Below are 27,845 nucleotides of genomic sequence, written 5' to 3'. Positions count from 1 at the left end.
TCAGATTGAAACCAGGTGAATTAATATATTTAGAGAAAACACAGATGGGAAAAATAAGCCAAAAGACAGATGAAATTATTTAAGAAAGTATAAAAGAACAACAATAGGCACTCAGCTATAAAAAAAGGTTCCTTGTTTGGGGAGTTGAGCCTGGGATTGTTACTGAACTCTGACCCGAGCCACCTCCTCTAGTCTTTCAGGACATCCTGGTGCTGATCCACATTCTATATTCTGCACAATGCCTTTTTGGAGTGTCTCTAATATTTCTCTTGAATTTCCTGGTATCCATTTTAATATAGGTTTACAAACCACATGGTGTAGAAAGCATAGTCTTTTCTGCCTAATAAAGCCAATGCATATTGAGTCCAAATAAAGTCCACACATATGCACACTTGCTACCTAACTTGTTTATTTACTGGCAAGAATTGTTTAAAGAAAATTATAAATTTCAAATTCCAAACTAAAAAAAAGGGTACATTAGAAAGTATGTTGGCATCCTATATAATAAAGAGCTAATATGCAAATGCTTGTCATGCCCTCACACCCTTGTGCCCTCCTGTCCTCGCACTGCGGCTGGAGGGCCTGAGGCCACGCCCCCCCGCCCAGGGGCGCTTGACAGGGGACCTGAGGCTGTGCCCCCTGCCTGGTGCCAGGCCAGGGAACCTGAGGCTGTGCCCCCTGCCCTGCAGGGCTTGACAGGGGTGGGGCCAGCTAGGTCTGGGTCTCACATGATTTTGAGGCGCATGCGGGTGGGCGGGGACTTTACTCTGGGTCCCGCAGTGCACCCCAGACTCTGACAGGAGGGAGATTTTCATATACATTTTCCTAATTTTCTTTCATCACTGACACTTCTATTATAGAGAAAGGGCAAATAGCAATATTAAAATATTTCCTCCAATTAATTCCCTTTTGATGTGCACAAATTTCGTGCACCGGGCCACTAGTCCTATATAATAAAAGCCTAATATGCTAAGTGTCCAGTCATCCGGTCGGCCATTCAACCAATCAAAGTGCAATATGCTAAAGATATGTTAAGGCTGCTCAACCTCTCACTATGACGTGCACTGACCACCAAGGGGCAGACGCTCTGACCGGTAGGTTAGCTTGCTGCTGGGGTCCCGCTGATAGGGACTGAGTGAGACAGGCCCTCCTGTGGTCCCTCCCTGGCTGGACAACCTCCCACGTCTCTCCTTGGCCCCGATCATGCATCAGTGGGGTCCCTCGGCCTGGCCTGCGCCCTCTTGCAATCCGGGTCCCCTTGGGGGATGTTGGAGAGCCAGTTTTGGCCCAATCCCGCAGGCCAGGCCGAGGGACCCCACTGGTGCACGAATTCATGCACTGGGCTTCTAGTTACAAATAATTCTTAATTTTCCAAAAGGATTCATTCTATGCTCCACTAAAGATGTTTCTAAATACATTTAAAATTCAATATAATTTATTAAAATTGAATTTATATGTAACTTTTCATAAATACACTTTCATTTTGTACTTTTTTCTCTTCTTAAAAGTAGGATTCTTTCATCTAAAAGCAATAGTTCCTTTCTACCCTTTTACAAATGAGAAGAAGTCTTAAAGAACAATTTTAGTATACCTCCTTCCTAAAGACTACTAGAACATCTACTATTTAATGAATGTCAGATTCAAATGAAATAGAAGACTAGGAAGTGGTTACAAATTTATATAGTTATATATAAATATATTACTATTTCTTAAAAATATCACTTTTATTGATTTAATTTATTCAACAGTATCTTTTAGTTACTATATTCTATTTGTTCCTCTTAATTACCTGTTACAGGCACCTTTATTTGGTAAAAAATTACCTGTTCATAAAATTATTTTGCAAATAAATTTGGGTAAGTCAATTCATCTTTTAAAAGTAGTAGAGCCCTGGCTGGTTTGGCTCAGTGGATAGAGCATCAGCCTCTGGACTGAAGGGTCCCAGGTTTGAGTCTGATCAAGGGCACATGCCCGGGTTGCGGGCTCCATCCCCAGTGTGGGGCATGCAGGAGGCAACCAATCAATGACTCTTTTTCATAATTGATGTTTCTCTCATTCCCTTTCCCTTCCTCTCCGAAATCAATAAAATATATTTTTAAAAAAATAAGGAGTAGAGAATGCACTTTGCAGGGGGTCTGCAGCGAGTCCTTTAGGGACGTGAAGCACTGCCTGTGCACCAGCAGTTGGTAAGACTATTCTGATTGCTTCAGCAGTGAAGAGTGTTGCTATTTGATGTTCTTAAAAGAAGACATTAGTAAGAGAATAAAACAAGAGGTCTCATTTTCCCCTCCTTAGAAAAAACAAAGCAGTTGAGGCCAAGTTTTAAGGCATTTTATGATGGACTGTTCCTTAAAAAATACTCCCGAGGTCCCCTGTCAGGTGCCTCATCACCACTGACCCTGGATCTAAATGACAACAGAAAAATATATCACCATTTAATAGTTCCAATAATCACAGATATCAGGATAGGATCATCCATTGTTTTTTTATAACTGAAAGTAAAATCAGAAAACGAAAATAAAAAGGTATGAAAAGAAATAGAAGTCCAGGGACGACCCAAAGATAATCCGATTTTTAAGCCATTGGACATAATGGTTTGCAGTGGCCCTTTGGATATTTTGCCAGAGTTTCAAAGCCCACATTTTGAGACTCATACTCTATCTAAAATGCATTAAGTAGCAGCATGACTCTCAGTGGAGAAGTAAAAGAAATTATGAGTAGGCAAACCCTTCGGAACAATGACATTAGTTCTGATAATGGGTTAACATTACACAGCTTAAGATTCCTGCAGAAGTAGTGTGGCTCTGATTTAGTTTGGTTTTGTTTTTCACTCACAAGGCAGGTTTTTGTTTTCAGCCTCCTAAGAAATCACACAATTTATAAAAGATCAGGTTATTTAAAAACAAAGTAACATCTCAAGGAATTTCAAAGCATCCAGCTCCTTGAGATGTTAACATAGACTGAGAAGAAAAAAAAAACTCCTCCACTGTGCTGGTATGACACCTAAACATTCACTAGATGAAGTATGAATAATTGATATGCCATTAGTTCATCTTTTCCTTTATAGGTCAATTCTTATGAGGCTATTTTATAAATTGTTTGCTGAAAGATATTGCATATCTTTATCAAAAGACCACTAAGCAGGAATACTTACACATATCAAGGGATAGTTTTACAGTCACCCATATTTCTTTTCCTATTTTGAGGCATGGCAGATGATTTCTTAGCCTTCTCACTCTCAGGTTGCAACTCTCTGTTGCCAAAAAACAGATACATTTTATATAACCTTGAACAGAACAGGTTTATTTGAGTGAATGCTTGATCTTCCACTGGTCACACATGGCATGCTCTTAATTTACTCTTTCTCTGATCTTAAAACTGAAAATGACCTCTTATAATTATACTAGGGGCCCGGTGCACAAAATTCCTGCACTCGAAGTGGGGGGGTGGTGGTCCCTCAGCCTGGCCTACACCCTCTCTCAGTCTGGGAGTCCTCAGGGGTTGTCTGACTGATGGCTAAGCTGGTAGTTGGACATCCTTAGTGCTGCCATGGAGGCAGGAGAGGCTCCTGCCACCACCGCTGTGCTTGCCAGCTGTGAACCCAGTTTCTGGCTGAGCTGTGCTCTCCCTGTGGGAGCGCACTGACCACCGGGGGCAGCTCCTGCATTGAGTGTCTGCTTCCTGGTGGTCAGTGCGCATCATAGCGACCAGTCATTCCGCTGTTCGGTTGATTTGCATATTACCCTTTTATTATATAGGACAATGTTAGAACTTAGAACCTGCAACCTCCAATAATAACCCTAGACCTACAGAACAACTGTTCACTTTCATCCTATCAGCTCCCCAAACTAACAAAGGTATCAGAAGACAAGGGCTTTCTATCCATCTGGGGTTCCGCACAGGATTCTTCTTGTCCCTTATATTAACAATACTGACATGGCAGGACATATGATATCCCCCCAGTACTAAAAAACTGGTAGCAAAAATGTCCTTCAATATCTAGCGCCAAAAGAAGCTGTGAGGTGAAGAACTGCAGTTATTTTTTTAAAGTAAAACCAACTAGTCCATTGAAATGCCTTTATTGCTTCAAGTGTTCTATGCTCTCTATGGCTTTTCTGTAAAACTATTTTTGAAGCTCTGATTTAAGACAGGAATTTCCTCATTAGTTATGGGATCTGTCTCTCTCTATATATATACTTATGTAAAAATAAAGCCTGCTTTTTTTTCTGTCAGGTGACACACACAGTATCTTAATATCCACTTTGAGTTTTGCATTTTCTCTGAGCAGAACCTTGAAAATTTGCAAGGTGCTATACAGAGACAGACAAACACATAAAAACACAGACAGTGATTTCAGGGAAGAAGGGTTAGGGTTAAACAACTCTTGAACTCTGTCTTTTATTATTGCTCTGTCTTTTCCAGGATGAACAGGAAAGCAAACTAGAAGCACAGAGGGCAAATACCACAGACGTAGGAAGTTAACCCTGGGATAAGGATATTTCTGTTGCATGGACGTCAGGAACAGGGCCAAGTCCTGTGCAAACGCTACAGCGACATGACGACAGCACTGCCCCTCTCCTCATCGGTCCCAGCCATCGGCTCTCCACTGAGTTACAGAACAGTTAAGGATCATCCTTATTCAAATTTAGAGCAGACATGAAAACTTCTTGTAAAAAAATAATTTAAAATTTATTATTTTTTTTAAAGGTAAAATTCAGTGCTGGCACAGGTGTGAAGAAATGGGCAATCTAATATAGTACTGTGAGAAAGTTGATTGGTATCAGTTTTCTTGAGGGCAATTGGGCCAAATGTATGGAAAAATCCCTTAAAATATGTATCCTTTTGACTCAGTTTCCGGAAAATTTTCTGGAGAACATAATAATGAGTACATACATAAAATTTTGCTGCAGGAATATTTAACAGCATAAAGACAGCTTGCAGTAGTACAAATTTTGAAATGATCTAAATGCTCACTATTAAGAGCCTGTTTGAATAAATTATACCACACCTATAGGAAGATGTGCCATGTAGCCATCAATACTACTTGCAACTGTATTTTTTAACACTGTGAAAAGTCCATAATATTTTAAATTTTCAAAAATGTTATAAAACAGTAACAAGCATAAAGCAAATATATGTAAGTAAAAATCCATAGGGACGTATCTGAGAAGATACACATAAAAATGTTTATAACATATTTTTCTAAATGGATGTGATACTTTCTCTACTTTTTGTTAGTCTATAGTGCTTGAATTTTTGTTGTATGGTACTTTTGTAATTCAAAAACATATTTTTTTAAAAAATATATTTTCATTGATTTCAGAGAGGAAGGGAGAGGAAGAGAGAGATAGAAACATCAATGATGAGAGAGAATCATTGATCGACTGCCTCCTGCACGCCCCACACTGGGGATCGAGCCCACAACCCGGGCATGTGCCCTTGACTGGAATCAAACCCGGGGCCCTTCAGTCCACAGGCTGACACTCTATCCACTGAGCTAAACCAGTCAGGGCTCAAAAACATATTTTTAATTAAAAGACTTGTCAAGGTATAAATTAATTACTGCACGTGTAAACTGTGACACAGATTCTCACTTCACTAAACGAGTGCAGTCCCCTTCTCACCCCTGAAATGTTAGCTTTCTTCAGTACCAAGGCTGGGACTCTGAAGCTAAGGGTAACACATTTCCCTTTATTGTGACATGCATCTCCATTAATTACGTGCTTTCTCTTGTGTTCATCAACAGTAAACTTAGGGTAAGTTTTTCCTACCTATTTTAAACAGTTCTGCATGGCCAATTTTCAGGTCTGTGGAGAGAAGCCAAGACTAATACCCCTGTGTCATGTTTATAGCCATCTGCGTAGACACAAAATCAGGTTTGGACAGCTTTTATCTTGCTAAGGTTCACATCTTTTGATGTGTGGGTGAATACTTAGGTTTAGAAGCATAAATGTATTAACAAGTTTGGTGGGGGAGGGAGTGGACAGCTTCTTCAAAACAGGCTCTTCCAAGTATTGGCGGAAAGAAACTAAAACAAGGTGGGCCTTTTTTGGGGGGAAAACTAAAACCAACAAAATAAAGCAAAAGTAGTTCTACTAGGCCAGAGATGGAGCTTCCTGCAGGGAGGAATACAAATAAGATTTTCCTAAGTAAGAAAACTGAGTGAGCTGAGCCATTGTGTTTTATGGTCAGGAGATGGTTTCCTTGGTTGTAGAGAAAGCAGCCGGCAGCCACACTGGTTCTGCCCCGGGACTGGCCTGGCTGGAAGCCTGCAGGCTGAGGTAGACAACGCGGAAGGCTCTGCAGCGTTTGTAGCCCAGAGGTCACTACTAGGACTTTCAAATGCATCTGCCATCTGGCCTCACTCAGTTGCCCAACAATTATTTCCCTTTCCCCTTTCTGCCCTGGAGTCATCTTAGAGGGAACTTATTAAGCAGAGGGTTAGGTGCAGAGCGAACAATGATTTTCTTACCTGACGTATCTGAGATGCCGGCTTTTATATCACACCTTTGGCAGCTTCTCCCTTGTGCCCAATGAGGAGAGAAGGAATTGGTTGCTCTGAAATTTCCATCCAGGGATCTGGTTTCTCTGACCCCTAACTGCCTTGTGCATAAACTCTGCTAGCATTAACCTGATTTGTCCCGTGTCCAAATCCTATAACATTTTAAATATATAAAAAACTATTACTAACCATAGCAAGTAGGTTTACAAACATTGTGACTGTAGCTTGAAGACTAGCAAGTAAAAAAGGTTTATTACTTATGATTGACCAAGGGATTTTAGTAAATGGTTCCTCTACAAAGTACAAAACATAGAACTTCAAATTAATAATGAAAGCCTGAGATAAAATGGAAGAACTATGTAGAAGATCCATACAGTAAATCTATAGGAGAGCAAACATCTAGATGTTTTGAAACATCGGTATTACTGCTTGAACTTCTCCATTTTTCCTTAAGGTTTGGTATCATGCAGACACCAGTCCTTTACTTCTAACTTTAGCAGCTTTCAAAAAAAAATTCAAGGAAAGCATTTCATTACATTATTTATCGTTGATACTTCTAGACTGATGCTAACTTCTTTATTGTTTTATTTCCCGTAGTATTGTGGAGTAGATGTCTAATACATATTGGTTGAATGAGGGGGAAAAGATCACCCATATTTAAATGCACAGCTGAATAGGGAAACTATTTCTGAGTAGGACAATTCCATTATTACTAATAGTATTTTCTGAACCGAGGACTACATTTATTCTGAATCCTTCATTCTATGCATCCATATTTCACCGATCTTCATTATCTCTCATTATACTATATAGACAGCCAGCATAATTATCCTTGTTTTACAGGTGAAAATACTGAGGAACTGAGATATGAAATCTGTCAAGTCATATACTGAGACCCTGTAGATCATTCGACTGCCCAGCCCAAATCACCCAATAAAATAAGACATTTCTCTCAGTGTAAAGGTTTATTATTTGAACCCCAAAGAGGTTTATTTCTATATTTATTTATTCATTTTAGTCTGGGGTCTGAATAACTGAGGTGTGCGAATAAAGGACTTACATGTGAGACACACCCTGGGACCCCTCGCTTTTCCACCAGAGGGATCAGCGCTCTCCTTCTAGCTGGAACTGATTACTCTGGATAAATGGGGATGTGAGTGGGATCTACCTCCTAACAGTGTTGCTGATAGAATCACAGGATTGTTGTGGGTAGTCACTGAGAAATCATGTACAGTTTAGTATAGTTTCTGGCACATACCATTTGCTTAAACAGACATAACCTGCTGCTGTTAATGCTAATGCTTCCAGCATTGAGCCTGGCATGTAGTCTATGCTCAGTGAATGTAAGTTCATTCCAGCTTCCTGCTATGTCGATGCTGATAATGTTTGAACTCCCTCCATTATTTTGATGTGTTGTTCTGGGAAAACACCTTTTGTGTTTTCCTCTGGTTTCATTAGATGATGAGTAGGCTGGGCAAGTGAAAACCAGTCTTCCTAAACTGCAAGTGATCCTAACCCTGCCTCCCCTTGGTCCATTAAAGTGGAAGATTAAAATAAAGTTCAGAATTGATTGTCCCAGTAGAAAACCCCCAACTTCAGGGTTATTTATACGAGCAAAATACTCTATGGAAGTTGGAGGATATTCATCCAGTCAGTCAGTCAATAAATATTTATTTAGCACAAAAATGTAGGGTAGATTATTAACCTCATTGGCCAAAAACCCTGAGTGAGCAGAGGGTGATATCAGTAGCTGTTCTGCTGTGTGAGGTGGGAAGAGAAAGGAAGAGTGAGTTTAGATCTCCAAAAACAGCAGAGCTTCCTTTCAGAAAGCACTAGAAGGAACATGCTGACCCAACATGCTACCTAATGCCCAGAAGTGAATTTCAAACTCCATGTCATATGTTGAAAATTGGCACAAATTGGCCACACAGGGTCCTTTAATTGCCCTTGGCTTTGGGGAGGATTAATTTGCTGATCCCGCTTTGTACAGGTCCTTGGGCGTGCAGGGACTGTAAGCTGTCCTAAGGGCTGTGGCTCAGGGTCTCCACAAACATTCTTGCTCTACAATGCGTTACTGTCCTTCTCCCTAAAAGGAGTAAAGCTACTCGGGGGTTGGGTTGTTGGTGGAAAGGCAATGCTCACTGTCAGTGTAGAGGAGAGAGTACCATGTCACTCTCAGGCTAGACTTTTCCTTCCCCAGCAGGAGAATCAAGTCTCAGCTTTGGTTGGGAACCTCTGACGAGAAAGGCAGTGGCTCTGAGGGATGGAGCCATGAGGTAGAGTCTGGTTTACCACTTACTAGCTCTGTGAGCTTGGGCACTCACTACTTGTAACTTCAGTTTCTGAATCTGTCAAAGGGGCATAAAATCCTCATAGTTGGCCTTGAAGATTACTGTGCCCATCCAGTGAGAGATAAAGGAATGTGTTCTGACACCTCCCCATCCTTCCGCAGACCCCAGGGTCGGCATCTGGCCACTAAGGATAAGGCAAGTGTGAAAAATACACACTGCCTCTCAGACCTCAGGAGCCGAGCCAGAGTGGGGAGAGCAGGCTTCTGGTTTTTATATTGGTCGTCGGAAGAGATGTAATTCCCAGGATAAGGATTTGTGAAGGTAGCAGGCATCAAAGCTGACAGGGAAACGCTGAGCCCCTGTTTGTCACCAGGGGCTCACTTCCCTTTGGGGGTGCTGTCATTGCAGGCGGAAAACACCTTTTCTATAGTGTTACTTGGAGCCGGGCTGAATCTGCATGTCCCACCAAAAGTCTCAGCAGTTGCTGTATCTTCCCTCATTGCGATGAGGTAAATCTTTACCTCGTGACTTTGAAGAGCTTGGGTTCAGCTGACACTTTTTTAAAAAAAAGGAAGATTAATTTTATTTCCCGCTAACCCATTTGACGGTCAATTCCCACATCTCTCATAAAGGGAAAGACTCAGAAAGGGGTGATTTTAGGCTTAATTTTTCTGCTGAATTGCTCTGAGCGCCTGCTTTCTGCTTTTATTTGTATAAACATGGTACAACAATGTATGTGACTTCAAGCAAAAGACACCTGGGGATCAGGTGAGAATGCCTCGCCAATGGCAGGAGATGCTGAATGCTGTGTTTCACGGTAGATTTCTATTAGAAGAGGGCATTTTAAAGCGGCCTTTTCTGATCATCATGTGAAAAAGAAAACCCACAGAGGTGAATAAAGGTGAACACTTGAAACCTGGGCGAAGCTGCTGCAGGCAGGGGTGTTTCCATTTTTTGCTTTATTTATAGAGACTTCCCCCTCCTTTACTTAATGTACAGAGCCCAGTTACTCTGCTCTGCCACCACGCTGGGGCTTTTAAATGATTCAGGGAAGTATAGCTTTCATTTAGGCTTGTGCCCTCCAGTCTGTTTATACTGGTCGATACACTTGTCTGAAAAAAATAATGGATTAGCACATCACTCAACAAGCTAGTCAGAAGGCAAGCTCTAGGCGACAGACACCAAAAAGTAAATTACAGTCAGTAGTAGGGGTAGGCCAGGCCTAGAGCTAGGAAACAGCGTATCAGCACAAAACCTGTATTCTCTGAGAATGGTGGTGGAGCTGAAAGGGATGAAGAATTTATGCTCAAATATAATAAAACAATCAGCTTTACAAATTCATGTGGCACGATAAACTGTGGTTTATGATGCCGAATGCATAGGAAATCTGGCTCCCATGCCATCCCGCACATCAGAACCTCAGCTGGAAACAGACACGATGGCATGTGTTTCATTTAATCGGCCCACTTTTGCAAGCGGGCATCTATCACAGCTTACTTTACACATCCCATTTAAATATTTGTAAAACGCCAGTTGGCTGCAGGCTTTTACTCTACAACCCAAAGGTTGACATGGGCTACAGGGGTGGGTCAGGGGCTAAAAATAACATTTTTATTCCTGTTTAGCTTGCTCTATTTCTCCAGTCCCTCTCCTTATTTCCTTCCTTCTGCTCCCTTTCTCAGGAAACAAAAAACAGTATCGAGGTACATTCTGAAATCTTAAATTTATATTTTCTACATCACCTACTTTGACATGAAGCAAATCATCACTATGGTAGCTATAAGTCTAGTTATCATTATTAAGGTTTTCTATTTTGTAATCTGTGACAAAAAGAACAATTATAAGTAGAGTTTAAAAGTCCCCAAGGTCTTTAATTTTCACCATAAAATAAATTCCAAATAACAAAACAAACATATCACTTCCCTTACTAAGAGCTACTGAAGGGCAGCAATATTCTCAGACATTGCACCTCCACAAGAATTGTTTTCACCAATTATAAACTAACTAGAGGCCTAGTGCACGAAATTCATGCACAAAAGGGAGGGGTTCCCTCAGCCTGGCTTGCACCCTCTCCAATCTGGGTCCCCTCGGGGGATGTCCAACTGTTGGTTTAGGCCCGATTCCCTAACCACCTCTGCCTGCCTGCCTGATGCCCCTAACTGCTCCCCTGCTGGCCTGATCACTCCTAACTGCTCTCCCCTGCTGGCCTGATCACCCCTAACCACTCTGCCTGCCTGCCTGATTGCCCCTAACTACATCTGCCTCAGCCCCCGCCACCGTGGCTTTGTCCTGGAAGGACATCCAGAAGACGACCGGTCTAACCGGTCTAATTAGCATATTACCCTTTTACTAGTATAGATTGTATGGAGAGACAGATGAGCGGAAAGAGAATGGAAGATCCTCGGTATTTGGAGAGAGCATTAGGACCATTGGAAAACCCACAAGTTCAAAGGCTGCTTATATGTGATTTAAGGGAAGCGAAACAGGAAGCACAGATGGGATTTTAAAGTTTAAAATATTACAGAAAATACTTTTCTTCACTTTTTTTTCTTTTCTATATAAATTATATGCTCATAGGGGAAACAATGAGTACAATCCTTGGATCTTGGGTTCAGGCATTCTTAGTGGACTTGTTCATCAATGAACAGGGGAGGGGTCAGAGACTAACATGCTACAGTATGTGGTACTAGTAAACCACACCAGCCATTGGCCCACCGCTGAATCGGATACTCCCCCGAGGATGTCCTAGGGTTTTTCTCACTGGCTGGACTTCCAGCAGGTTTGGCAGAAAGGAGAGTGATCCTGGACTGAGCCTGTGGCTGGCCTCTCCTGCTCCTATCTCTCCTCCCTGGCGTCGTTGCTACTTTGTGTCTCTGTGGGTTGCTCCATTGACCAACACTGCTGATCAATTGAGCAAAAGTAGCTACACAGTTTTCTTCTGGCCTCACCTGTAGAGATTACATGGATTCCTTCAAAACTGTTCTCTCTCTTCCCCTACTTCCACCTCCAAACTCCATTTCTCAACTTCTTCCCAGAAGAAGAGCAAGAGATATTCCCAGGTTCATGCCTTTCACACGATTAAACTTACCCTTTCGAGACCTGGGTCCAAAGACTATCTCTGCCTTGAATCTTCAGTATATCTTTTCCTACATGCCCGACTTCTCAACTGAATGTTAGTCATCTAAGCTCAAGAATGAGATCCATCACCCTATCTTTTCCTCAAACTATTCTTCACCCTCCTCCTGCCCGCCTCGCCCTCGTTACCCCTAAACTGCTTGGGAGAGGGACCAAAACTCACTCGCTGCATGTGCGCCTCTCACTCAGCAGCCACTTGCAGGCCAGTGGGCCTCAGCCTTCACTGGTGCTGCTGCTGACAGCCACATCCCTGCAACCGTCTAACCGGCGGACACGATGGCTTTTCTCTGTCCTCACAGTATTACCACTTTTTGACATCTGATCTCATCCTTTCGGAAAAATCTCTTTTTCTCTGACTTTCCTAATGACAACTTCCAGGGTTCTTCCTGAGGGGGAGGCTCTGCAGGTCTCTCACTGGTCATTTGTGTTTCATCTCACACACTGCTCTCTCTTCCCGGGCCAACATCCCCCACTGCCTCCTGGAGCTGCAAATTCTCCTCGTAATCTCACCTGCCTCCCTTGGGTCCAGCTACAATCTATATGCTAACCCTTCCCAACCGGTCACTCAGAACCCAACCTCTCCCCTGAGCGCTGAAGCCTGTTTATTCAACAGACGTCCCACGAGCGCCTCCAGTGCCACATGTCTAAATCGGAACTAAGTTTTAAATGCACTTTCTCCTGCTTTCCACACAAGGCATTGGTCTTACCTGAACAAGCCCTCTCAAATCCATCCCTTCTTTATCTGTACTTGTGTGCCCTATTGTAATTATTATTATTATTATTTTGTAAATCTCTTCCCTGGACTATTTACTGGTGTTTTAATTGGAAGATGCCATTTATCTTCTAACTTTTTGCCATAATTTTTATTTTTCTGAAGCACAAATCTAATACTTCACTTTCTCTTTAAAACATGTTATGGCTTCCCAGGGTCGAAAAAAGAAAGTCCAACATCCTCAGTTTCTTCTGACACCCTTTCCCACGTGGCCATCCCAGCTTTCCAGACTTTTCTCTTGCCATAAGAAATGACTTTGCAAATATGCCTCCCTCTGCCTGGAGTACCATCTTCCCCTTTTCCAGGGAGAAATGCCCATCAAGGCCTGACCTAAATGCCATTTCTTGGTAAAGCCAGGCAGAGTTAGTCATCCCCATTCTCTGTTCTCTCTCTCTCTCTCTCTTTCTCTCTCTCTCTCTCGCTCTCGCTCTCTCTCTCTCTCTCGTAGTGCATCTCTATGTGACATTCATTGTTCATTAAATTATCTGAGCTCGGCTATCAGAGGTCACTATAGCCTGGTTACCATGTCTATAATATCTTGAAGACATTGAGTCCTTTGGGGCAAGAACTATGCCTTAGTTATTAATAGCCTCCGTTTTTAGCAGTTTTTGGCACATGTAGGTCACTTAGTATTGGTTAGATGCAGGCATGCATAAATGCATACTAACTATGTGACAAATATCATGGGCACCCTTTGTTTAGACCCTTATTATTGATTACTGGGCCCTGCTGTTGAATCTTGGAATATTTCTAATAACGTTGAATGTGATAATTTTGAGGTATATCATTGCAACTTTACTGATGTTTTCTGAAGTTCATTTATATGTACTGGCATTGTAAAAATAACTATTTCATGGTCCTGAGCAGGATGCTTAATTGCTCCATGTTTATAGTTTCTCTTATCCATAAACCTTGAATAATGCTATTTGTTGATGACCTAAAACTTCCCAGAAGCAGCTAGTGAGATGGGTTTAAATGCTAGTATTGTCACTTCCTAATTGTATTGTCTTGGGCAAGCTGCTTAACCTCTCTGAGCGTCAGTTTGCTTGCCTATAAAATGGGGATAGGAATCGTACCTAACAGTAGTTAGGATTATAAACTTTTATGGTAGTAAAATGCTTAGAATAATAATTGGCACACAGTAAGGGCTTAATAAATGTTAGTTATAATTATCGTTCATTGTGAGGCAATAAATACAAACAGAGAAGAGTGATAGGCGTACTTCACAGAGAAGGCATCAGGAACACACAAGTCAGTCATACAGGTAATAACACCTCAGAATTGTTTAGAATGCTATACAATTTCAATGTCTTCATACTTCTCAGATTCACAGATACCCTATGAAATGTAATACATATGAATTGACTATGTTTAAATGTCTAGAGACAGTAAAATCAGCATTTATCCTAAAAAATGATGTACTTTTGTTTAAAAGAAAGTCAGTCTGTCCTTTGCAGGAGCCCAGAATAAAAGGGTAACGACAAGGTATCGGGGAGAACTACGGTTATTGACACGGCTGACCTATAAACACATCCCCTTCAGCATGATATACAGCACTTCCGCACCCTTGTTTTCACATAATTGCTATTACCAAGGCCTTTCAATTTCGAGTGCTCAAACGAGAGCAATTCATATTTCAGATAATCTGCCAACGAGGAAAACTAATTTCAAAATATTTGATCATAAAAGTTGTCCTCAGCTTCTACAGAGATAATTTAGTCAAATAATATCAGATAATCTGAAAGCAGTCTTCGCAGGAAATTGCTAGGGACTCCATCTAAGCAGCCTCCATTTGCACTTATATAAATGTACTGAAAGTCTAGGAGACTTTGACAGCCTGCCATATGTGATTTCATTCCATAGCCTCCCTACTTTACCATCAAAAGTTATATCCTTTGAAGCATTGCCAGAATTACTTTACCCCAGCAGATATGCTAGATGTGCCCTTTAAAAGGCATATCATTCCTTTTCTACTCCGACTAGTTCAGGGTAGCATCTGCTCAACTAAATTCCTTTGAAGGTTAAAAATAAAATAGCCGACTTCTCCCAGGCTCCCCTCCCCCACATACCCTAGTGCTTATGATAAAATGTCCAGTGTTGAATGAATTTCAGAGAGCACACATCTTAAAGAAGAAGGAGCCTGGGAAACCGCCCCTTCATTTCACACTTAAGAAAAATTAAGATCAGGCTTCTCCAAGGTCCCTGGCCTGATCAGGAGCAGAGGCGAGGCCAGAACCGGGTCTCCTGGGCCCCAGTCCAGAGCGCTTCCTTCTGCTTCTCCCAAGCCGCGATGTCGGAGAGAGAAAAGACGCAGCCGGGAAGCGGGACCAGACACACCGCCCGTGGAGTGTCTTAATTTTACAAACAGCAAATGAACGCTTGGATTTCATCTGCAGGGAAACATTTGCTTTTTTGGAAATCGTCACACTTGGCACCCCGTCTCCGCAGCACTGCTGACAGTTGCAGTCAGTTATTACACTGTTGTGACTTGGAAGCTGATGCCCCCAAACAGATCAAAATTAGTAACATCGTGAATCAGGATTGTCTATCCTCCCCTCAGCTTGCTAATCTATGCTTCTTTTATAATTATTTTAAAAGGCACTATCTGATTTCCTGAGCACCGCCCCAGGTGTTCTCGGTGATAATGAATGGATAAACATATCATCCGGTGTCACCGAGCAGTGGTGACATTTTAGAAACACCTTCAGTTTAACTCTTCCCATTTCCAGGTACGCTACACCCAGGGTGGCAGGCCTGTGCGTTTACCGAAGAGCTGAATGACTCCCCGTCATAGCATGATTTACTGCTCACGTGAACAGGTTTTGAAGTGTCGTGAAATGGCACGGCCCTCTCTTGGTCTTTGCAAACCTTGCAATGTCAATTTGAATTAATGAACTGGAAAAATTATGCTTTTTGTATTTTCAATTTCAGGAAATTGGTTCCCAGTCTCACCTCTTATTTTCCTCCAATTGGTATGTTTTGTCCCTCGGGATGTGCACTTTTGTAATTCACACAGATACGTAGACAGGACACCGCAGGCATGCCAGACGACGGCAGTTTGAAGTGATCCTGGACTCAACACCTGCCCGGGTTTCTCTCGTCCAGATGACCAGGTTGCAAACAACATTCCCACCTCCTTTGGCGACTGAGCTGAGGAGCAGCTCCCCATGCCTACTTGGAGTGGTGGGCCTTGCTTGCTCTTAAAAAGTTGTCTGCCAACAAACCCTGATTTCCACAGAAGTCACTTCTGAGCGAGCTTAAAATGGAATTCCTCTGAATGCTTCAAGTTTTGTGCCTCTCCCTGCCCCTCACCCCCTTTTGATTTTGTCAACTAGAAAATGAATCTCTGCATAGATATTTAAAAGCAAGAAAGGAACTCACCACTTAAAGAAACACATCATAAAATAAATAATCCTTACTTAGTTATCCTGCAATTTTGCTAGCCTCAAAGTTCCTTAAAACAAAGCAAGCCTGTATGTTTCATGGGCAAGATCCAAATCCTCCCTAATGTTGCCATTCCTGTTTTCTGGAAACATTTCTCAGTGTCTCCCCTATATACTAGTATAAACAAGTACATTTTGTGCAAATGTTTTATAAGCTCCAAAACAAAAAAAGAATCAAGTTTAACAATCAGGGACTTGATTAACCAGATCTAAGCATCTAATAAATTACAGTAAGAACAGACACCTAAAAGTCAAGACAGATATAAAATGATAATAAAACTCAGAGGTTCGTGAAGCCATCTCCTGTGTGCATGCTCCTTAAAGCCTTAGCTCTTTCCTGATCGAGAGGCAATTTTCCATTGTTTCCTTGGCAAAGCACTGCTAAAAGGAATTGCCTGTGGTTCTAAAATAATGCTCCTTTTCGGGGAGAGAGGCCAAGAGGGAGGAGACTACACAAAGCTTTCTTCACCATAACCTAAAAGAAAAGCTAAACGGCATCTATGATTCTTTGCCTGACTTACAAGTGACTGACATACTTCCGAGATCGACCAAATGCCCACTTGGCACACTGGTGTTCCTTTGTCACCTCTGCCAAGGGCCCTGAAAACAGTCAATCTCAAACTACTATCTTCTTTCCCAGGAAAAACTTCTTTCTGCAGACATTCCCTTGCTCACAAAATGTTTGCATAGTTATTGAAAGTAATAGATTTAATCTGCCAGCACATTAAAAATTAACAGCATCAGAGGAAGTTTTTGCCTTATTATTGAAGATGGTAAATTTGCAGTTGTAGAAGGCTGGGAGGGGGAGGACATGCCCAAAGGAAACCTGGTTGGCGGTTATAGTGAATCATTTTGGAAATTACTTATATCAGTAGACAAAGATGCAGTAGGCACAGTAAAAATTAGGAAGAATCCAATTTATGCATTTGTGTATGTACACAGGCATATACATCTAAATCACTGGAACAATCGCTATCAGTATCTTTAAAAATGACTATTTAGGAAAAAGAGATTGCATCTTTGGACTGTCATCCAAAGGGGACAGAGGGAATAAGAAGGATAAAAAGCCACAGGGCATTTACTGTCGCAAACCAGCATCGATGTTCAGGTTATCAGCCTAGTTCTGGAACTTATGCAAAAACCTAAAGTCAATTTCCTTATTATATTCCAACTGAAATTATCACTGAAATTGTTGCCATGTAACTCCTGACATGAAAACCATGTCTTCTTGTGTGAGAGCTAAAACCCAATATAGATTGAATGTGTGTGTGTAGAAATGAAATTTGGATTTCACATGAATTTAACGATTTTATGACCTCCTTCCCAGGAGGTCAAGTTATTTCTTATTCTTCATATGAGCAGTTTGCATTCGCTCATCACTCTGGTAGGCCTGGGCTAACTGAAGAAGTCTAGCTGGCTGAGGTGTGGAAGTATTATTTTGCATATATTGCCTGTATAAGCACCACATTATAGACAGAAATTATCTTACTTTCCAACTTTGCATAATAAAATAAGCCATTAAATTAATACCATATAGAAAATACTGCTTGTCAGGCAAAGAAATGTACATTGCTTTCCAGAAAACCAGGGACATTACATTGCCAACGCCTGCATGAATAATACATGGGTTAATTCAGAAAAACACCGTTTCATTATTTAAAAATGAATAAATTACGGACTTAGAATGATGACTAAATTTTCTTCTCCATTTTACTTTTGCTCCGTGCTCTACTTTAAAAACGAATACGAAAATATCATTTTATCCACACAAATCAAATGAGCGAGCTCCTCAAAGAGCAGTTTTTTCTGACTTTAGATTTCTGATCCCCTAAAGAATAGGCACTCCATTTTATTTTTTTTTCTCTTGATCCTAATAACTCTAGAAATTAAGAAGCAATGCAAAAGGTCTTTACAAGTATGTGTTTGAAATCGGTGAGCCTCTATTTTCTATCTTGTGAATCTGTGGTTCAGTCTAACTACAAAAGCCCCCTCTGCATACAGACTTGGGGTGTTTTGGCCTCAGTGCCTGGTAGAATATGTCTGAAGGAATAAATAAGAAGAATATAATGCTCCTGTATAATGACACAAATTTCTTTCATTTTCTTTCAGAGATTTTGGTTTACTCTGAAAGGCCTGTTAAAAATCAGTCCCACTTGGGGACAGATAAGAACATGGAAGAGAGGAAGAAATGCGCCGGTAATCAGAAATTAATTTGGAGTTAAAATAAGTAAAACATCCCCGTGCGGTGCATTTAGGGTGAGCATCAAGTGACAGCCCGCAGATTATTCTACCGATTTCTAATGCTGGAAATTCGGGTGGCATTTACTAGCGTAACCTTTCAACTCTGAGCACATCAATAGAAGCCGACAGTGGCTTGAAATATGATTCCTTGCAGATAGCATATCCTCATTCATCTGACTGTGCTGCTCTGTGCTCCATTGCACAAACAGCGTCTCACCACTTCTGAGAGGACACTAATAAAAAAGGCATCAATTTTCAGCTCTAGTACTACTGTGATCTCTTTATATGTTCGACATCCAACATTAAATTAAAATGCTGTTATAAATCCTACTTTCTGAATCTGGAATGAGTGTTGGGTTTTTGTCGCATGAGACTGCAGCAAATCTTGTCAAAAGCAAGGAAGCACGTCTTGTTCACTCAGGATTAATGTTGTGGATGAAAGAAGGAGGTAAAAGGGTTGAATGTGGTGAACTGAGGGTGTCAAAGCCAGAGTGGACTGGAGCTTCAGGGTGCCACACCGGGCAGGGTGTTTGCTGCTTTCAAGAAGTGGCTAATCAGGAATTGTAATTATCAACGACAAGCTGTGTGGCAGGGACATGGCTGATAAACAGACAGGCGTGCGTACACATCCATACATATCAACAGAGAAACTGTAAGCGTAAAGAAGTGGTCAATGCTTCTCTCCAGCAGGGAAATGTTTTCTAAACACCAGTGGTCCTGACAAAGCCTCACGGATTATACAATCTTGGCACCAGAGGCTGCCTCGGGGATGCATCCCCACAGCCCTGGGCGGCGTGTTGTTGGGGCCTTATGTCAGTATGACATAATTGCAAAGTTACCCGAGAAACACCTGGAATCGCTGCATGGTGAAGGAACAACATTCATAGAAATTAAAGTGCATGGATTAAAGCAGTTTTGGAAGCTTCCTGTGTGAAGACTGCAAGCGAGGAAAAAAAAAAAAAGTAAAGCCTTGCAAATATAAGGAAGAAAGAAACTGATTCGCTTTTTCCATTTGTTAAAAACGGGAAAGAACATTCTGGAATTTTTCTACTCTTCCTGATCAAAAGATTCCTGCTAATATAGATGGTCACCCAGAACGATGTGAACTAAAGGCAAGAAGGGCTTCGACAAAGATACAGAGCGCAGAGCTGCGGTGTTCTTCTGCCTGGCTCATTCAGAATTATGGGTGAAATAAAGAGGCGTGCCTGCCTCTTTGGAAGGGTGGGGTGGGAGGGAAAGGGGGAAGAGCGAGCAGTTGAATATCTGGATCGAACAGAGGAACTTTCCCCCCCAAGGATCCTGCCGGGAGGAGCCTTGACATGCACAAAGTCAGAACGTAGACAAAGTTGCCCTGGTGAGAACGATAAGGTCACCCGTGGGATTGCTGAGATTATCTCTGTCAAGCACTCGGACAGCATGCAGTCAAATGATGCATCATGCAGTCATTTTCTGGGGGGAAAATCAATTTCTTCACCAGGTCGCTATTTGCTTTTCAAAGTGCCCTTGTAGGCCTTCACCACCAAGCATTTATCAATTTAAATGTTGTAAATTGATAATGTGCCACTGTGCCTTGTACTGTTTCAGAATTATTTTGATACGTATATTTTCTCAATAGTCTCTAAACCCTCAGAGCCTCCACATTCAAAAGGGCATTTCTCTTTGTTACGCCCAGAAGTGACGAACTTTTTATGATTAGTGCAGGAGAAAAAGGCAGACTTGCCAGGGAGAAAACACACATAAGCAGAAAATTATGCATTTTCTTTTTTTAAAAAAAATATTAAGGTACGCCCACTCGAAAGACTTTAAAAGGGGAGCCACATAGCAATATTTGGAGGGCTACATGTATTCATTTATAGAAGGAACCCAGGTTATCCCAGTGTCGTGTAAATTTAAAACACCAACTAAAAAAATGCTAACACTTGGCTCTGTTATTATATACCCACTGCTGTGTTGAAATAATTCCTTTTTTGTCTTTATATTCCAGCTATTTGGGATGTGATGATGCCAAGCAAGAGTAATAACTTGTGAGGAAAGCTAATGCTGCTTTTTTTTTATCCTACTAAAGAAATACAGATATGTCTTTTATAATCATAGAAGTGAGAGAATTAACCACATACTAACCTCAACTTGATTTGCATTGAAAAACATAGAGTGGAAGAGTGGAGGTCTGTACTTGGGAAAAGCAAAAGAGAGACATGGCAGTTGCAAAGCATCTTTAACCTCCACTGATTTATTGGCCCTCAGCCAAGTTATCAAGGGAATCTAATTCTTCTTTATTATTCAAATAAACTGCATTTGGCACCAGGGTTCCTTTCAGAATAGCTTCACAAATAGACTGAGCTCTGTCATTTATTTGACCTTGTACTTGTGTTGCTGTGGCTATAATTTTATTTGCAATTTTGTATAACAAATGCAGAGAAAACTAAAATATGGAGATGAACAACAGGATGGGAAAGGAGTTTATGGTAAATATATCTTCATGGCTTAAAAAAAAAGACCATATTTAAAACAACCATTTGCCCCTTTCACCATCACCTTTATCAGCTCTTATATCTGCAGCCACCCTGCCCCTTTCCTCAAGGTGCCTTGAAACAAGCCAATGTCTAACCTTGAATGCAGCTACCTTTTGGCTGGCTTACAACAGCAAGGAAGCATCTTCTACCATGATGTGGGCTTAATGAGAAGAAGGGAAGTGACTCATAGGCAAGCTGGACCCTGGAGGCAGTGGGAGGCGATTAGAACATATTTCAAGAGAGGGCTTACCTGGCTGCAGATTATTTCTAATGAAATCACAAGGGGAAAACCTGTTACTTTCCCAGTTCGATCTATATCTTATTTTATTTATTAAATTGAGAGAGAGAAACATTGGTTTTTGTTCCCCCTTTTTGTGCATTTATCAGTTGCTTCTTATATGTGCCCTGACCAGGGATGGAACCCACAACCTTGCTGTATCCAGACAATGCTCTAACCAACTGAGCTACCCAGCCAGAGCCCATTTTATTTTAAATAAGACTCTATGTTAACTTGAAAACATTTTGCTGGCCTAGGTGTACATCAGAATCATCATTTCTCACTTCATCCTCAAGGAAAAATGTTTTCAGAAGCTATGAGTTCTTTTTTCATACTTTGACTAGAGGACCGGTACATGAATTCATGCACCATTGGGGTCCCTTGTCCTGGCCTGGGGGATCGGGCCAAAACTGGCTCTCTGACATCCCCCGAGTGGTCCCTGATTGCAAGAGGGTGCAGGCCAGGCTGAGGGACCCCATCAGTGCATGATCGAGGCCCGGGAGGGGAAGGGGTAAGAAACATGGGAGGTTGGCCAGCCAGGGAGGGACCGTGGGAGGGCTCCAGGGCATGTGCAGCCCATCTCACTCAGTCCTGATCAGCCGGACCCCAGCAGCAAGCTAACCTACTGGTTGGAGCATCTGCCCCCTGGTGTGGTCAGTGCACATCATAGCAAATGGTTGAGTGGCCTTAGCATATAATTAACATATTATGCTTTGATTGGTTGAACAGCCAACCAGATGACCAGACACTTAGCATATTAGGCTTTTATTATATAGGATTAACTAAGACCCATGCCCTCTGCCTCTGGCAACTATAATGTTAAATTTCTAGTCAGTATTTAAAAGAAAATGCAAAATTTATGTGGAATAGTGAAAGTTGATTTAGAAGCCCCAAAATCATCAAACTAGTCAACGCTATTTTAAGTCCTAGATGCCAGAACATAGCTCTCAAAATAATCTTTGGCACACCACAGCTGGGTGTGTGTGTGTGTGGGTAGATGGGTGGGGGGAGGTGATGGAGTCTTCTGCCTGCCTATGAGATTTGCAACATGTATGTTCATGTTTGTTATATGGGTCACTACAGCCTTGCTCTGAATGTGGACTCCACTGGAAGCAAATCAATACATATAATCCACATATTAGCCCCTACAAAAATTGTATTTGAGATTTATTTTTCTCTTTCTGTCCTAGAAAAACTTAGCTTTTCTTAAAAAGTGATGCTTCCTTATTTTTGATGGTTGCTGTATATCCCTTTTTGCTTTGGCTAACAGGAAGTTCATAGCTACATTTTAAGCTTTAGCAGACCATTTATATCCGTTCTTATAAGCCTCTATTGTGTTCTCCTATTCTGTGGTAAGATATTACCTATTTTTACCTTTTTTCCTTAAATCCTAGTTCTTTTTGCCATTACTTTTTATTGTATATGTTTATGCAAGCTATTTCCTTTGTAGAAAGAGGAGAGTATAGGCCAACAAATAAATATTTCTCAAGCTGCTTTAAATCTTATATCAAAGTAGAATTGCTTTTTAAAAAATCATATAAAGTCTCTATTGGATTCTTGGTGATTAAGTTTCTTACAAGTTGAAAGAGATTTCATAAAAGCTGGGTACATATCATTGCTACATTTTCAGTGTTAGAAATCTGCTCTGTTTTCTTCCTTCATTTTCACTCCTGCTTAGCCCTTGATAGCTAGAGAGCAGAGTGGTGTTTAGCAGTTCTGAGGGCCATCACCAGATAGAAGTCATTTAATCTCCATGTAAACCAAACTCAGCAGCGATATTTAGGGGTCTTCCTTTAAGACAAGGCCTCATGGTAAGTCCCTGGAAGTCATTTTTACTCAGGGAAGCAAATCAACAGTATACATTTCAACAACCTGAGCCTACATCTTGATGTTAGGTTAAATATCTCTGGCAAAGTTGTGCTGTCAAAGAGGTTCAGACATCATCACAGATCCTTCATTCCCATCATCATGACAATAAGAAAATACTTTAAAGAGGATAATTGGTGTGTGCGCGCACACACACACACACGTGCACACACACACACACACACACCCTGAACACCAGGCATTGCTACACTCAGTGGACTGTAGAAGAATAATCTGCTCTGGCTGTCTCTATATTCTTGCTACTCAACAGAGCACAGTAGAAGTTTCTCTACTTAGTTTTCTCATGAGCCAAAAATAACCCTAATCCTTTCCTGAACATAAGCCATTTTAAAGTCACCATATTTATTTACATGTTGAAAGAAAATAAAACTAAGGAAGGAATATCTTGGGAGTTACACACGCAGATAAAGCTATGCTGTAACCCCTCCCCTCCCATGTTCACCATATCCCTCAGCGATTTCACTGACAGTCTCTGATGCTACAGGTACATGCTGTCTTTATTTCATGAAACTATTTATAAAGAAAAGGAGGGAGCATAACATTACAGATTCCTTATCACAGTCTAGAATTTGATAGAATAACCACTGAAGCCAAGTAGTAGGATACAGATTTTGGGTGTGTGTGTAAATGATTAAGTATGTACTCAATTACTTTGAGTATATTTTACTTTGTATGTCAGCCACAAGCACCCCACATTTGAAGAGGGCACTGAAGAAACTTGGGAACAGTTATGTCTCAGGAACCTTAATTACCCAATTAGGACTTAGAATGTTAACTGGGTTGGAAATCCCTTCCCAAAGTTTTAGCAGAGCCTTTCTTCGCCTCATTCTTGGGTGCACATAAAAAAGTATCATGCTCTTATCAGTCTGTTTTCACGTTGACCCAATACTATTCTTTAACTTTAGTTCTGAACTCTAAATACATACAATGGTGTATGCAAAAATCACTTTCTAGTGACTTACCCTTCATCATTTCAGCTGTGTAATGCCTCCAAAGGATGACCTCCATCTCGTACCTCATAGCCTCTACCAGCATATTGACCATTTATGACAACCCTGAACACATCCACCCCGCACACTAGGCCAGTGTCTACCCCTGGGAGGTCAAGATGCTGGCTATAGACACACACTTTAAAACCCAACACACACGAGCAGGGAATGGCTGCACAGGAGTTGCCAGCTACTGTGCCATGTCTATGCAGCTACTCTATTCTACAGAAACCTCAATGATTTGACTCAGATTTTAGGACAAGATCGACTTAATATTATAGGACAGAAGCAGTGAAATCAACTGCTTTTAAGAAGAAACCAGCACAGGGTTAAAGCCAATTTTTTCTTGAACAGATGATATTTCAGATGGCCACACAATTCCAGATGCATCAATTTCCTTGAAAATCCAATCCATATATGTGCATATGCTGTGCTGGCAGGAGGACCGACTGAAATGGCCGAGACCCAAGAGCTAATATTCTTTTGGCCGGAATAATGCAATTATTATTTTCCTAGCTATCAGTCTAAGCATACAGAGCCATCTGTTATGCAAAGCAAACATACACATCTCAATTACAGAAAATGCAGTTGCCTTGACAGAATTTGGATTACACCACTAACCAGGGCTGTAAAATGTGTTTTGAGCTAGTATATAATGGATGCTTTTCAGGAGTTCCCTAATTAGCATTTACCTGCTTAAACTAATTATTCATCTTTCTTCTTCACTGGCTGATTAAACTTTGTTGGACAGTCTGCATAGAACAGATGAATATGGGCATTGCAGAGCAACAAACAGTGGTGTTTCTGGTTTTATAGCTATTATCATGGTGGCACACCAATTTCAAAACTGGAGAATCCCAACAGGAGGTCCCAAACAGATTAAGACAAGGCTTAAAGTCTATTATAAGCAATTATAAAACCAGAGCTTTCAACGAGATGCAAGAATACTAATACTGAGTTAATAATGGCTCCGTTTCTATCATTTGGTTTGCTGAAGTCCACAAAATAACAGAATTACTCTATGTATATACTATAGCAAATAGCTTGCACTCTCTTCAAAGAAGAGTTAATGGACCCTTGCTTGGATTCTCAACAGTAAATAATCAAATTTGGCAGTGTTTCTCCTCCTCCCCCAACCCTTCTCGAATGCCAAATATCTCTCTTTATTATTTCCCAATGTCTTACTTGATTTATCTATTATCCAGCAAACTCACTAACAGCCAAAAGGTTCCAGCCACACTGGAGACCTCCTTAGAATGATGCCAACTTTCAGAAGCAAGGATCTGGGGTGGGTCCTGCTTAAGAGAAGACAAATCTTACCTCCATCTTTAGCTCCAAGGAGCAACTGAATGAGAAATAGATTTTCCAACTTGGCAGATAATCATACACACACACACACACACACACACACACACACACACACACACACACACAATCCCTCCCACCCAAGCTTCGTTTCCCTCCTGCCAAACCACCAGATGAAAAGGGTCAAACTCAGCCAATCACCTGTATGGGCACAAATATCCAGGTGTTCAGCATTTTTATGGAGAAAACATCTGGATAATTAGTTGGATCGTAAACTTTTCTTTGGGGTATTTTGGCATTCTTTAGACACAGCTTGTGTCTTGGAATCAAACGGAAGTAAAAGTTTTGTGTTCCAGAGGAATAGCGAGAACTAATATCTAGGATTCTGTCCCTTGTTCCATCTGCCTCCATTTTCTTAAATTGAACCTCTAACAGACACGTGTGAGTAATTAAACTGTAACAAGACTATCTACATTTATGAAATTGTCTTTCCACATTAGGAAGCATTTGCAAAAGCAGCAAAATATATCCTGGCTGGAATCCTCCCTGCAACACATTTTAATGGTCTCTCTCAGCATTTCTTGACTCCAGTGACTCCCTGTCATTGTGTCAGCTCCCAGGACAATGCAGGGTACTCCATAAACATCCAGTAATAGGACACAAGGGAAGTGCTATCCCTGTGTCCCTCTCCTACCAGGTACAGAGGTTTCAAAGTTCAAAACAACCAAGGGAAGAAACTTCATTTGTTCTCAATAAATTAATAATGATCCTTGGGGGTGAGGAGGGAACTAAAGTTTTTGAGCACAAGTTTATTCCGAAAGCTCCCAACTGATAGACCATTTTCCCACTGACTTTGTGAGAAGAGTCAGGCAGATCGATCAAAGAATAATCCATTCTTTGGTAATTCATGCTAAACAGAATATCCATTGAGCATGAAAAAGCACGAGCTTCAAGGAGCCTTCACAATCACCACCAAGCATCTAAACGGTTTTACTTACTTGTGAGAGGCCTAGGTAGATTGAGACTGTTTCGGAAATGTACAAAAATTTTCCTTCTTGATTTAGTGCAAACACAAAGCCATCCAGGGACTGTAGAAAAAAATAAATAAGAAGGTTAATAAATTTGTATGATGGAGGTTTAATTAGTAAGGAATCTGATACAAGTAACATATCAAATTAAAGACCATTTTTTCCTTCGTGTTGAACAAAAGTCCTAGGATCTTTTAGCATTGCATTATACAGGAACAAATTAAAGGTCTGAATTAAGATTACAAGCCTTTCTTTATTTCAGTGACTTCCTTATGTCCCTGTCATTTTGATTAAGATACATTACATTCATGTATAAAATTGGGTCATACTGATTTTATGATATGTTGCATTTGTTTGTTTGTTTATTTATTTGGATTCAGTCGTTACTAAGATTAAATCAGCAAGATTCTCCATTTAATAGCTGAACAGGAATGGAAATTGTAATGAAATGAGAGAAAAAAGGTTCCTTATGAAGAGCAAGTAAAATCATCACTTGAGCTACTATGTACATCAGTAATTTGCTAATTAATAAAGGATTATGCCCACCTCACTCCCACTGCCTATTGTTAGAACAAATAGAAGTCAATACATTGTGGGGGAATGTTTATAGGCTGAGACCTTACAAATTGTGATCCTTTTTTGCAAAACTCTGTATTAAAGTTTTTTTGTGTTACAAAATCTACTTTCTATTATGACTCCTGAAATGGAAACAAAAGGAGAAAGGCGGGGGGGGGGGGGGGGGATGTTACACACCATCTGTAACTCTTGAAACCTTAGTTCACTTTTTAAATGGAGGGCTGCGTTTTCAGTTTGATAAATGGTCTAAATCATCAGGGACTCCAGCTGCAATGTACCACTCAAATTGAGAATAAATTTGTTTCAAATTCTTATAATACAAGTGCATTTTATGTGCCATCATCCTCATGTCTTTTGTTTGCTTTATTTATTTACTAGAAGCCCAATGCACGAAATTTGTGCAAGAGTAGGCCTTCCTTCCCCTGGCTGCCAGCACCGACTTCCCTCTGGCACCCGGGACCTGTGCTTCCCTCGCAGCCCTGGCTTCATCCAGAAGGTCATCCGGTCTAATTAGCATATTGTGCTTTTATGATTATAGATTTTTAACCTTGCAGATTGCACAAACACTACTTGCATGGGAAGAGAAGTTTTAAAGACTAGTGGTATGCACAGAGGCTGTGACTTTGGAAGTATAGGAAATCCACAGTGAGAACCAGGTAAGTGGCAACACTGAATGACATAATTCTTAAGTATAAAAATGTGAAAGAAGAATGAAAAATTTAATTAGAAAAATGGGCTGCCTGAAATCTCAGCAATTTCAGTCTCCTAAAATACTAATATTTTTTTGAGAGTGATATATGTATTTATGTACCTATGTATCTATGCATGTTGTAATATGTGTGTATATGTATTTATATATACTTATATGTATATATGAAATTCAAAT

The 27,845-nt window shown here is 40.9% G+C and overlaps 1 protein-coding gene across 1 annotated transcript in view; it reads right to left on the bottom strand.

Moving 5' to 3' along the window:
• NPAS3 (neuronal PAS domain protein 3) overlaps positions 1-27,845 on the bottom strand; it is an 875,944-nt gene that overhangs the window by 213,263 nt on the left and 634,836 nt on the right. The window contains exon 6 of the mRNA XM_054716524.1: positions 26,354-26,443. Within this exon, the coding sequence (XP_054572499.1) occupies positions 26,354-26,443 (90 nt within the window). The remainder of the gene's footprint in view (positions 1-26,353; positions 26,444-27,845) is intronic.

Source organism: Eptesicus fuscus, chromosome 5 (assembly GCF_027574615.1).
Source record: "Eptesicus fuscus isolate TK198812 chromosome 5, DD_ASM_mEF_20220401, whole genome shotgun sequence".
NCBI classification, from domain to species: Eukaryota; Metazoa; Chordata; class Mammalia; order Chiroptera; family Vespertilionidae; genus Eptesicus; species Eptesicus fuscus.
Note: the sequence above shows the minus strand (reverse complement) of the source record. Positions and strands in the feature narration are given on the sequence as shown.